The sequence below is a fragment of the Triticum aestivum genome, chromosome 1A (assembly GCF_018294505.1).
Source record: "Triticum aestivum cultivar Chinese Spring chromosome 1A, IWGSC CS RefSeq v2.1, whole genome shotgun sequence".
NCBI classification, from domain to species: Eukaryota; Viridiplantae; Streptophyta; class Magnoliopsida; order Poales; family Poaceae; genus Triticum; species Triticum aestivum.
The window spans coordinates 518,268,251-518,280,741 of NC_057794.1; the positions used below are offsets into that span (position 1 = coordinate 518,268,251).

Genomic DNA, 12,491 nt, shown 5'->3' on the forward strand with positions numbered 1-12,491 from the left:
GTCGGGGCCGAGCGTGCCGAAGAAGGCCGTCCACATGGTGAGCGCCAGCACGACGACGGCGATGCAGATGTACGTCCTGACGCCCACCAGCACGATGTTCCGGGTGTAGAAGAAGTCGTAGAGGAAGGCCAGCTCCGCCTCGACGACCCGGAACGCGGCGTCGGGGCCGGTGGCGATGTCCCGGTGGTGGTTGTGGTGGTGCGACTGCGGGTGCTGCTGGTGGATGAGGCCGTCCAGGACGAGGCTCAGTGCCTTGGCCGAGCCAGCCTCCGCCGGGACGTAGCCATAGAAGCGGCGCTTGAGCAGCTTGAAGAGCGCGAAGGCGAGGCAGAAGTCCTTGGCCATGTCCTTCTCGACGTCGCTGTACCCCTGCACGTCGATCCATCGGTAGACCTGGTCGATGGTGACGACGGACTTGCAGGTGCTCTGCACCAGGATCTCCTCCCGGGACAGGCGGCCGAACTCGTGGTTGAGCTCCATGGTGTCCTCGCCGTGGAAGAGGTACTTGTACCCGGCCATGGTCCCGGGGTCGGGCGGCCGCTGGTCGGCGGCGGTGGCGGCGAGGGACTCCTCGACGTCCATGTACTCGGCGACGACCTTGACGGAGCGGTCGGGGAGGCTGGCCTTGATCATCTCGACGATCTTGGCGGCGGTCTTGAGCACGTTGAGGCTCCAGAAGGCCCAGATGGCGGCGCGGTAGCTGGCGTTGGTGCCGGTGGCGTTGAGGACGAGCCAGAGCACGAGCGCCGTCTGGAGGACGTGCTGCAGCAGCAGCTTCTTGCGCTGGTCGACGTCGCGGCGGCTGTGCACGGGCGCCGCGTACGCGCTGGCCTGGATGAGCAGCAGCGCCGCCGCCCACAGCACGAAGGTCTCGCCGTGGAAGGGCCCGTCCTGGATGATGCCGACGGCGTAGGTGACGACGACGTAGGAGAGCGAGTAGGCCATCCACATGACGCCGCGGAGGAGCCGGTCGCTGCTCCGGCGCCGGGTGGAGCCGTAGAGCACCAGCGCCGCCAGCACCATCGCGCTCAGCAGCACCACCACCTCCAGCCGCAGCAGCCGGCTCTCGATCGTGCCCAGGTCCTCGAAGATGCGGACGCCCATGGCCGCCCTGCCGACCACCTCCGTGTACGACGGCCAGGAGCCTGTAGCTAAGCTTCACCGGACTCACTCAGTGGCTGGCCGGCCGGCGATCTTGCGGTGAAATCGGTGTTATCTGGAAGGGTGTCAGTAATGCATGCCTACGGTGGACCGATGATCTGACGTGATGATCCGATGCACGGCGAGGATGAATTGGCACTGAGATGAGATGAGGAGGAGAAAGGAATGGGATCGATGAAATGTGTGCGTGTGAAGCATCGTTTTGGGGCATGCAGTGGGCGGTGGCACTGGGTGCAAGGCAAGAATACTTGCGAGGCTGAGATTTCACACGACATCTTTGCCAGAGAGAGCTTTCTTTTGATCAGGGCCGGGTTGGCAACATGAAGCAAAGGATAGATTGCCTACGGCTAGGGGTAACGTGAACCTATGTGCAACGGGGGTGACAGAGCAGAAATGCACGAGTACTGAGCAGAGCAAATGTAACTTCAGGATTGGAAGCCTACCTGCAGGTTTCTTTGGGCGAAAAGAGGCCCTGAAGAAGCGATAGAAAAAGGTTGGTTCCAAACGTAGGCCATCAGTTTTCATTCCACGGTCACTATTAATTCAAAAAATCTGGTAATATATAATTTGAAGCTAATATTGTAGTTATGTCTCAGTCGATGCTATATTCATGAGATCATACATTAAGATTGGTGTAAAATTTTATTTTTTCTTTCTTACATGGTATGTACTGGGCTGAGACCTAGCCACACCCATATGCATAAGTGTGATTGCGCGTTATTGAATACCAGATCTCTTATCAAAGTTGAACAGTTTTCTAAATTTCAAACATTTGTTTTCATTTTTGCTTGGAGGTTCCGGAAGCGACGCCAACCGGTCTTCAGCACCCAGCAGCTCTCAACTCCAGCGGAATCCTCTCAGCTTCACCGCCCCATGCACCGAAACCCCGGGGTTCATGATCCCTAGAGCCAGTCCCTCGAACTTCGCCGCACCAACAACGACCCCGCCGATCGTTGCACATGAGGCACTGCGACTACTCAGCACACCCTTGCCGGGGGATGACCCCACAATCAGAGCCATGTAGGCCATTAGGCAGGCCACCGTGCCCGCCCATCTGCAGCTACATAAGGACAAAGAGGAGGTCGCCGCACAACAAGCCTGGTGAAGAGAAACCATGGTTAATGAATAATGTTGGCAATCTCGATGTTGATACACCTTAAACATATCAATATTTTTTATATAATTCATGCTACATTGCTATCAATTATAAACACACTGTAGATACTTTCATTGATTTTAATTGTACTAACATACTAATCCAGGCCAGTTCCTGATTTCTAGTGTTTCTGTATTTTCAGGAAAACACCTAGAAAAGTACCAAAAAATCCACAAAAAATATATTACGAAGATATGCATCAAGAGACAGCCAAGGGTCTGGGCCCCACATCTGGAGTTGCCGAGGGGCTCTAGGCGTCCCCAGGCCAGGACGTCTGGGGGTGTCTAGAGGCTACATGAAGCTTCTAGAGCTCTTCTTTTACTGCAGGCTTTTCCCAGAAGTTTCTAGACTGTCATAAAAATTGCAAAATTTCCGAAGTTACGGATCTTCGGCAATGTTAAAAGCGGTGACAGAGCTCAGATTTTTAGCACCCACAAGCAAACTCCCCTCGAAATTCAGATCCCATCTGGGGGGAGGTTCTCATCTCCAAATCACCATAGCCACAAAAACCAGAGGAGAAAAACACCCCTCTAACCAAAGGAGAAGAAGGGACCCCCTTCCCCCTCTCCTCTAGTGGCGCCGGAATGTTGTCCGGGACATCTTCGCCATCTCCATCACCATCACCAACAATTTTCTTCATCATCCTCTCATGGTGATGTGTGAGTAAACTCCTTGGGGCCTAGGGATTGCAGTAGTAGCTATGTGTCAAACATCTCTCTTGCTTGATTTTATGATTTGCCCACCATGATTATGATCGTGGGCATGATGATTAGTTGAATTGTACGATGTTCCTCTTGTAATAAGTACCTTTATGGATCAAATCTTATTCATGTTATATTCTTGAACTTAAGGAGTTAATGAGATTATGTGATTCATATCTAGTAATTAGACAAAGATTGAACGATGTAGATTATGAGGTACTCCCTCCATCTCACAATGCAAGACGTCTTTGCAAGCTGGGATAGAGGGAGTAACTTTTAAGTATAGTTTTGGGGATGCCTGATATGACATTGGGGCATGTACTACAGATTTAGAGCGACAAACTTAAAGGTATACCTAGCCATACGTACACTAACTATTTTGGAATTGATCCAACAAAAAAGAACTTTATGAGGTTGTACCATGCATTTTAATGAAGTTATCATGTTGAGAGTTGAGACTAGTGAAATATGACTCTAGGCCTTGTTTCCAAGCATTGTAGAGCTTTTTTAGTCATGTTTCCATCTTGTTACCTTGTTGTCTTTAATTGTTCAGAAAATAAAGAAAAATGTTTGCATCATCCATATTATGCCAAGTATCGATTGCAATAGTTGCAACACCGGTGCTGTCGCGATAGCACGGCGAGGCTTTGCAACGTGTGCGGCGGCAACACACTTTGTCTGGATAGGCTACCCGAGTAGAAGGAGATTTTGTTGTGACTGCAATAGAGGCCTTGTTGCAAGAGCTGACATTCTTGGAGTGAGATCGGTTATTCAACGCTCTGGGGCAAGGGATACTTTTAAATTATCATCCGGCCGACGCGTAGCGTTGCCCTAATTGAGAATAAGCTACTTCACCAGTCTAATAAATGCTCGACTCATCAACAAAAAAGTAAATAGAAATATCCTAAAAAAATAGAAATAAATGTCCTAACTATATTACCACGGCCACGGACAAACATACCCCATTTTCGCCAAAGCCCTAGCGCCGCCTCCTCCGCTGCTCCCCCGACAGCCGTGCCTCGCCACCTCCACTCCTCCTCCCCCAACCAGCCGCAGCCAGCCATGGTGAGCTCCGCCCTCCGCCCTCCGCCCTCCTCGCCCCTCCCCCAAACCAACCCTCCCGCATTTCCCGATCGCCGGTCCGTCTAACCCGTGCGCCGCGTAATCGCGTTGCAGGCGAACGTCGCCGCGGGGACGAAGGTGGCCGCCGCTGCCGCCGCCGCCGGGCAGCCGAATAAGAGGACGTTCCGCAAGTTCACTTACCGCGGCGTGGACCTCGACGCGCTCCTCGACATGTCCACCGACGACCTCGTCCAGCTCCTCCCCGCCCGCGGCCGCAGAAGGTACACCCCCGTCCCCCCAGCGGCGTGCGTCGAGAGTGGAATCTCTCGAAGTTGAAGGGAAGGGAAGGGAAGAGTGAACTGCTGGCTCGTTTGTCTGAAAGAAAGTGCGGTGCTTTGGTGTTGCTGCAGGTTCCAGAGGGGGCTGAAGCGGAGGCCCTTGGCGCTCATCAGGAAGCTGCGCAAGGCGGTAATGGACACTCCTCCCTTGCCTCTCTGCTCCTGGGTGTGATGAACTGCCTGCTATTTATAACTGTCTCCGTGTTAGATAGTTGTGCCACTTGCCGGCGACAGCATGCCTGAATGTGTCTCTTTTCTTTTGGATGGACGTGCTGTTGACTGCATGTGATTTGTAACTCAGCAATTGGCATGTGTGCTTGGAGCCTAGCGTGGAATCGTCTGATCAATTACATTTTCCGGCCCAAATATTCGACTTTGATACTTTTTTTTGCGGGGAATTCGATGTGCGTTCTTTCTGGCTGCAGCCTGTAGTGTCTGAAATGTCCATTTTGTTTGCTCACTGACACTATTATTGATGAGGATGTGTAGAAAAACATCGTGGCATGTTTACTGTTTGCGGCGCTAAGATGTTTGGCAACAACCAGAGCATTAAGTTGGGACTGTAGGTTGTTAATAAAATCTTTGAAATTATTTGCTTATATGTCACTTTTCTGATGCTTTGGCAACTCATTCTAGTTTTGATTTGCAGTTCAGGTTGTTGATTTAATATGTTTGGATACATCGTTGCAAATACACTCACTTTTAGCAAAATGAATTGATCTTTTCTGGAGTACTGCAACTTCCAAATGTCAATTCTCACTTTTCTGTTTGAATGGGCTCAAATATTTTGCTCACTCTACAGAAGAATGAATATTTGTCTAGTGCACATACTGTATATTCTTGAGCTAGCATCTTCTGGTTTAGGATTTGTGGTTGTGGAAATATTGATGTTGGATAAATGGAAGTATCAAATATCAATGCATATCTATTGACCATCTTACAAGTGAATATCCTATTGGTTGGTCTTTTGACCACTATGACTCACTAGATGGCTGTATAGTAGTTCTGAACAGTGGTGGTAGTCTATTTTGCATCTTCTACTGGGATACATTTAATGTTCTCTAATTGCTGTGACGAGTATCCATTTTGTTATTGTGGCAGGAAAAAAAAGAAAATGAATAACTAGAAATGTACTATGATATAAACTTCCAAGTATATGCTCTTTGATAGGTGTTGAACGACGTGATCTGTATTACTGTATATGTGTTGATTTGAGTGTTTTCATCATTTCCAAGTTTTTTGCGTGACACCAAGTTCTAACAGTTCACTGCTAATGCTGTTTTGATTTGAGCCATCAATTATATTGCTTTATTGGTTCGAGCTCAAGCAACCGAAGCTCATTCCCTTTTCTCTGAAAAAATGTACAGAAAAGGGAGGCACCAGCCGGTGAGAAGCCAGCGCCTGTGAAGACTTATGTGCGCGACATGATCATCATACCAGAGATGATAGGCAGCCAAATTGCAGTGTACAATGGGAAATATTTCGTCATAAATGAGATCAAGCCCGAGATGATTGGGCACCACCTCGCCGAGTTCTCCATCAGCTACAAGCCCGTCAAGCACGGGAGGCCCGGCATCGGCGCCACCCACTCCTCGAGGTTCATTCCTCTCAAGTGAAAGGATCCCGCGGCCTGACTGCCCTCGGCCGACTCCATGTACCTCTTCCTGGAGTGAACGCCGTGTATGTCCGTTTTGTCTGTGGTGGAAGAACTTCTAGTATATCTATCTAGTGGAAGCATGAGGTGGAACTTCTAGTATGTCTATCTTTCTAGTGGAGCTGTGGGAACCCATGTATGGAAAATTGGGAGAAGAAAGCAGCATCTGTTATCTATCTGTGTGGCTGTAGCTAATGCCCACTTGGTTTGTCTCTCTGCATCCTCTGGTTCCTGGTGTGCCAGGTCCGTTGTCCATGCTGTGCACTTTGCAACCTTCTGATACTTATGGCACTTGTAGATGGTTTTGCTTTGATGATGTGTTGGATCTGTCGCCCACCATTCCAACCTCAACTCTGGTGGGGTTTGCATTGTTGGAATGTCGTTTCACCGTGCAAGCCTCTGGTTACTTTTCCGTTAGGTGCCTGTGGTGTCCAGTTGGCAAATGGCAATTGGACCCAAGAGGATAGGACATATACGGCGCTGGGATACCCAGAGAATTTGCTCACCTTCACTTCAGTTGGTTCCCCTGCTCTCACTTGCTGCATCTCCCCCGGAGCTCGGGTCAGGTCTACAATGGCAATGATCAGCCCTGCCGCCGCCACCGTCGTCGCCGCCAGGCCGGCCCAAGCTCTAGGTAGGCAACCTTGTCAATTGTCATCCTCTGTAAGAATGTCGACCATATGAAGTTTGTTAATGTTGAGACGCTGATGCTGGGGCGCTGGGCTGCAGGGCTCCCTCAGCTGAGGGTGACCAGGGCTGAGAAGCTGAGGTGCGCCTACTCCAAGGACGGCAAGGAGGAGGCGGCTGCGGCGACTCCGGCGGTCGTGAAAGGCGTGCCGCTGCTGGCCGCGGCGAGCGCAGCCATGACGGCGGCGTCCCCGGCGCTGGCGCTGGTGGACGAGCGGATGTCGACGGAGGGCACGGGGCTGAGCCTGGGGCTGAGCAACAACCTGCTGGGGTGGATCCTGCTGGGCGTGTTCGGCCTCATCTGGTCCCTCTACACCGTCTACTCCTCCACCCTCGACGACGACGACGAGTCCGGCGGCCTCTCCCTCTGAAGTCCCGCCACCACCACCATCTTCCTCTTCCTCCTGCCCGCCTGCCTCATCCTTGAAAGCTTTGCGTAATTACCGTCAGCCTAAGCATGGACGAATGCTGAGTTACTGATTACGTAGGAGAAATGTAAGATGCAGTATGTCAGTGTTAAACCGTTGCAGTTTTTAACTGAGTCAATTACACCACATGTGCTTGAACTTGGCAAGAAAAGTCAGTTTGGTGCTAAAACTTGTGAGATACATTGAACCGGTGACAAAACTTGGCTCGGGCGTACATCTACGATGCTAATCACGTTTTGTATACGCTCAACGTGCTGACGAGGCACGCCAATGTGGCGTACAACCCATTGTCAGTGACCAGAAAGGCAGGGATTGGCGTGTGACCTGTTTTTTTTTTGTTTTTTGCGAAAACAGTCTGGAAATTTTTTTCTCGTCGCAAAAGAGCCCCTTGATTTTTTTTCCTAAAAAAAAAGTGAAGCCCACCCGTCAGGAAACAGTACAAGAGGAAACGAATATGCAAAGGTAAGGAATTCGAACGCGGACCTCATCATAACAAGCCGAAGCTGCTAGCCACCACGGCAAGTCAAACAGGTTTTGTTGATTGGATAGCTAACCCTAATGAAACATACTCCCTCCGTTTCTAAATATAAGTTTTTTTAGACATTTCAAACATATGGATGTATGTAGATATATTTTAGAGAGTAGATTCACTCATTTTGTTCCGTATATAGTCACTTATTGAAATCTCTAAAAAGACTTATATTTGGGAATGGAGGGAGTACATGTCTAACAAAAAAAGTAATGACCCAGATGGGCTTAAATGGTCTGCAGTGACCGCGGCCAATTTCTACAATGATAGTGTTTTTAATTCATATATACGGTTAAGTTCATATTCATTTAAATTATATAATTGTTTTCTAGTAAATGCTTGAATATATTTTAGAATTACATGAACAGTATTTTAAGTAATAATATTTCTTGGAAAGTGAATACATGAATATTTATCTGAATGCATGAATACAGCCTAAAAATCTGTGAATATTTTTCTGAAGACATTAATATGACATGAATATTTTTATAATTTATGAAAATAATTCATAAATATTACTTTTACTATAAAATCATTTTCAAATAATACTTGAATATTTAATAGGATAACATTAACATTTGTTCAAATATGAACATCTTTTAGAATTAAGCGAACATTATTTAAATAATAATGTTTTGAGAATTGCATGAACATTATTTTAAATAATCATAATTTTTAGAATTACATGACCATTATGTTAAATAAGAATATATTTTTAGAATTACATGAAAATTATCTTAAATATTTTTCTTATAATTACAAAAACATCATCTTAATTAAGTTAATTTATTTGTATGTATAATCTTTTTAATTTACATTTTCTTACAAAATGCTATGAAAAAAACTAACATGTGAAAATGGCATGCGGTGACTGTAGCCGATTTAAGCCCTATGTGTGTGCTTGTCTATAGGTCATTATGGGTGGAAATCCCACTTGTACAGCATTGGTATGTGGTGTGGTGGCTGGCCTGTGTGGGCTGGCGGTATGTCATGTATTCGAACCTGGGGGCCGTGCTACATTTTGCGTCCTCATTTCTCTCTGTTGTATTGCGCCCTGACGGGTGGGGCCCAATTGTCATAGTGAAATTTCAGGGTTATTTTAAGAAAAAAATTGAGTGGCTTTTATGAGAAAAATAAAATATCAGGTCGTTTCTGCAAAATATCAGGCTACACGCCCGTGCCCACCTTCCTGTCACTTACATTGAGTCCCACGCCATGTTGGCGCGCCTCGTCAACATGTTGTGCGTATAGAAAACGTGATTAACACCGTAGATGCACGTCCAAGCCAAGTTTTGTCACCGGTTCAATGTATCTCACAAGTTTTAGCATCAAACTGATTTTTATTGCCAAGTTCAGACACCTGTGATGTAATTGACTCTTTTTAACTTGTTGTTTGGATCTTCAACGCAAATCTCGTTGCCAGTACTACGAAGCAAGTCCAGTTGAGAAAAGCATATCTACCATGTATGGGATATCCCATGCATGGTACAACCGTTCATCTAGTTGGATTTGGTTACATGCACATGCGTTCCCATTTTCTCCATCAATATTGACAACTTTTTCAATAGCTAGCTTTGTGACAGAGATTAATTACCCAGTACCCACCCATGTCTTTTCATATGGTTTCCAAGTTTGCATCCATTTTATCTTTCCAACTTTTCCAATAGTCTAGTTTATAAACGTTTTGAATATTTGTGTAAAAATCTATGTAACAAAGTGATGTAGTCTAGAACACGAAGAAACCTACTATAACTTGATAAGAACACATGTTGAATATAAACTCGTAATATTATGTTTGAAACAAATTTACCAAGTGCTACCAAGTTGCCTGTGCATCAATTTGAAATCTCTAGGTATTTCAATACATTATGTACAATCTGTTAGGCAAATGTCTATGATTTTTGGTTGTTTCATTAAGTTAAATCATGTTTGAAAATTCAAATTTTATTATAATATATTCGACATTGGTCTCGTTTCATAGCTCTCATCCCTAGGAACACAAATATACAAAGAGATCGGAAAACACACTTTTGAATCAAAGATAAACAAACATGAAAATCAAATGAAAAAGAATCAAGTGGATAAGTAGAAACAGAGAGAAGCCGAATTGATTGTACTGTGTATAGTACACAACCATAGTGCATGTGTCAGCATGCATGCATGGGATATCCCATGCATGGTAGAAAATCCGTTCTCAAGTCCAGTTGTGTTAATTCATCCATGGCCCACACAAGCCTTGGGGCTCGAAGTAAGATCCAACACGTCCCTTGATTTTTATCCCTCCGTAAAGAAATATAAAAGTGTTTAGATCACTTTACCCTCCTATATTTCTTTACAGAGGGAGTAGTATATACAAATGCATGTACACAGACGTTGGCACTTAAATTCAAGGAACAAACAGGCCTTGTGTATAGTTACCCACTTGTACACGTCCCAAAATGGTAACTCACTTCTGAAACTAGGTGGTAACTTTAAAACTCGGAAAAATTGAAGAGAACAATCAAAAGTGGGATATAGTTTCAAACTGAAAATTAATTAGGATTGTTAAATCTCAGTTGACTAAGATTTAATGAAGTCTCAGTCGATGCTATATTCGTGAGATCTTGCATGAAGATTCGTGTAAAATTTCTTTTAAATTGTTTTTTACTTCTTTTTATATGTTCTATTACTTGACTCTTGGTCGACTGAGATTATAGCTGGCCATCCCTCGGGCTGGGCCGGGCTTCGGGCCGGGCCTGACCAAGCCCGAGGCAGAAAACCTAGGCCCGAGCTCAGCCCGACCTGGCCGCCGTGCCTACTTTTTTAGGCCCAAGCCCTGACCCGTCAGAGGAAAAGCCCGCCGGTCCTCGGGCCAGGCCCCTTCCCTAAAACGTGAAATACCAAAGCACAGGCCTGGCCCGACGTGTGCTTCGGGCTCAAAACTCAGGCCCAGGCCCGGCCCGGCGTGTGCCTCGGGCCGGGCCGGGTCAGGCGAGGCGGACCGAGTATCCTGTGGCCAGGTATAACTGAGATCTAGACATGCACAAAAAGTAATCGTTGATTGGGTGGATAACTTACATGTTAATGGTGGGTAGCTTTTGGGTAAAAAAAGTATCGTCGAAACATTTTAATATAGGATCTAATTTTGAAAATCTTGACGTGACTAGTCCAACGGTAAAAACGGATCATAAATCGGATAAGCGTTTTGAGATACAGAACATTTTGAATTTTTGAATTTCGCATTACTATAGGATGATGTCAGCCATTTTATCATTTAGTGCATGCATTCAAACTAGTGGCGGCAGGACTGTGAGAACTTGTTTTTCGAGCGTGCGAGTGGGAGTTAGTGGTTAAGACAAAATTTGTCCCAACCACCGTTGTGTTCATAGTCCCTGTCCATTGTCCGTTCTGTTAACCCAAACGGGAAAAAGCGGACAAAATCCGTATCCGTTTGGGTCGGCCGGTTAAAGTTGCCCTAACATCCTATGGTTATGTCAAATTTAGGGCATCCTATGGCTACTCACATCCTTATTTTAAGAGTTTCTAGCATGAAATAAAAATATAAAAATGAACAACAAACATGCAGAAACAACAAAACTGAAAGGTTTGAACATCCATTAAGTGCCAAAAGCAAAACTTGACCATTTATTAAGAGAATAGAAAGAAAACAAATAAAAACAAAAATAATAAATCCCAAACTTTCGGATTTTAAGTATGACAACCTGAACATGAAATACCCAAACCCAGGTCTGGCCCGACGTGTGCTTCGGGCTCAAAACTCAGGCCTAGGTCCCGCCCGGCGTGTGCCTCGGGCCGGGTCGGGCGAGGCGGACCGATTATCCCGTGGCCAGATATAACTGAGATCTAGCCACGAACAAAAAGTAATAATTAATTGGGTGGACAATTTACATGTTAATGGTGGGTAGCTTTTGGGTAAACAAAGTATCGTCGAAACATTTTAATATAGGATCTAATTTCAAAAAATCTTGCAACAGTGAAAACAGATCATAAATCGAATAAATGTTTTGAGCTACAAAACATTTTGAATTTTCGAATTTCACATTTACTATAAGATGACGTCAGCAATTTTATCATTTAGTGCATGCATTCAAACTAGTGGCAGGATTGTGAGAACTTGTTTTTCGAGCGTGCAAGTGGGAGTCAGTGGTTAAGACAAAATTTATCCTAACCACCGTTGCGTTCATAGTCCCTGCCCGGACATAGTCCCTGTCCGTTGTCCGTTCTGTTAACCCAAACGGAAAAAAAAAACGGACAAAATCAGTATCCATTTGGGCCGGCTGGTTAGAGCAGCCCTAACATCCTATGGTTACGTCAAATTCACGGCATCCTATGGCTACTCACGTCCTTATTTTAGGAGTTTTTAGCATGAAATAAAAATATAAAAATGAACAGCAAACATGCAGAAACAGCAAAACCGAAAGGTTTGAACATCCATTAAGTGCCAAAAGCAAAACTTGACCATTAATCCCGTGCTTTCCCTCCGTGCCTTCTTGTCCGTAAGTGTAGGATTTTCGTTAATTTACTCGATCCAGATACAAATTAATTATCGCGTATGAACCTAGCGATCTGATCGCCCCCATTCTTTACGTCTCTCCATGTATGTGTACCTACGGCAAGAAGACGAAGTTGACTCGGGCCTCTGGGATCGATGGAGAGCTCCGGAAGGCGTGTGCGGTGTCTATACGTTGTTAGAGATCGAGCAAGTACAGCAATAATAGTGGGTTATAAGATTGTTTTCGATTCGTAGCACTTTTGATAATGTAGAGGAGAGAGGC

The 12,491-nt window shown here is 45.8% G+C and overlaps 2 protein-coding genes across 3 annotated transcripts; both read left to right on the forward strand.

Annotated features, from left to right (window-relative positions):
- The first annotated feature begins 4,002 nt into the window (after positions 1-4,002).
- Positions 4,003-7,313, forward strand: LOC123061948 (40S ribosomal protein S15). Its single transcript, XM_044485242.1, has 5 exons — positions 4,003-4,083; positions 4,195-4,361; positions 4,491-4,548; positions 5,786-6,706; positions 6,802-7,313. Exons 1-4 carry the CDS (start codon positions 4,081-4,083, stop codon positions 6,032-6,034), a joined length of 477 nt encoding a protein of 158 aa, XP_044341177.1. The 5' UTR covers positions 4,003-4,080; the 3' UTR covers positions 6,035-6,706; positions 6,802-7,313.
- On the forward strand, positions 6,423-9,334 carry LOC123061935 (photosystem II reaction center W protein, chloroplastic). Of its 2 annotated transcripts, XR_006429415.1 has the most exons (3): positions 6,423-6,706; positions 6,802-7,224; positions 9,166-9,334. XR_006429415.1 is itself a non-coding variant. In XM_044485232.1 (2 exons), the coding sequence occupies exons 1-2, from the start codon at positions 6,646-6,648 to the stop codon at positions 7,128-7,130; spliced, it is 390 nt and encodes a 129-aa protein (XP_044341167.1). In that variant the 5' UTR covers positions 6,423-6,645; the 3' UTR covers positions 7,131-7,313. The 2 variants fall into 2 exon arrangements, 1 of the variants encoding a protein (XP_044341167.1); XM_044485232.1 differs by lacking the exon at positions 9,166-9,334 and having other exon boundaries at positions 6,802-7,313.
- Positions 9,335-12,491: the final 3,157 nt, after the last annotated feature.

Coding starts and splice junctions, on each gene's coding strand:
- LOC123061935 (XM_044485232.1), top strand. CDS start 6,646: ATGGCAATGATCAGCCCTGCCGCCGCCACCGTCGTCGCCGCCAGGCCG. Junction 6,707..6,801: donor CAGGCCGGCCCAAGCTCTAG/GTAGGCAACCTT, acceptor GCTGGGCTGCAG/GGCTCCCTCAGCTGAGGGTG.
- LOC123061948 (XM_044485242.1), top strand. Junction 4,362..4,490: donor CCCGCCCGCGGCCGCAGAAG/GTACACCCCCGT, acceptor GTGTTGCTGCAG/GTTCCAGAGGGGGCTGAAGC. Junction 4,549..5,785: donor TCAGGAAGCTGCGCAAGGCG/GTAATGGACACT, acceptor AAAAATGTACAG/AAAAGGGAGGCACCAGCCGG.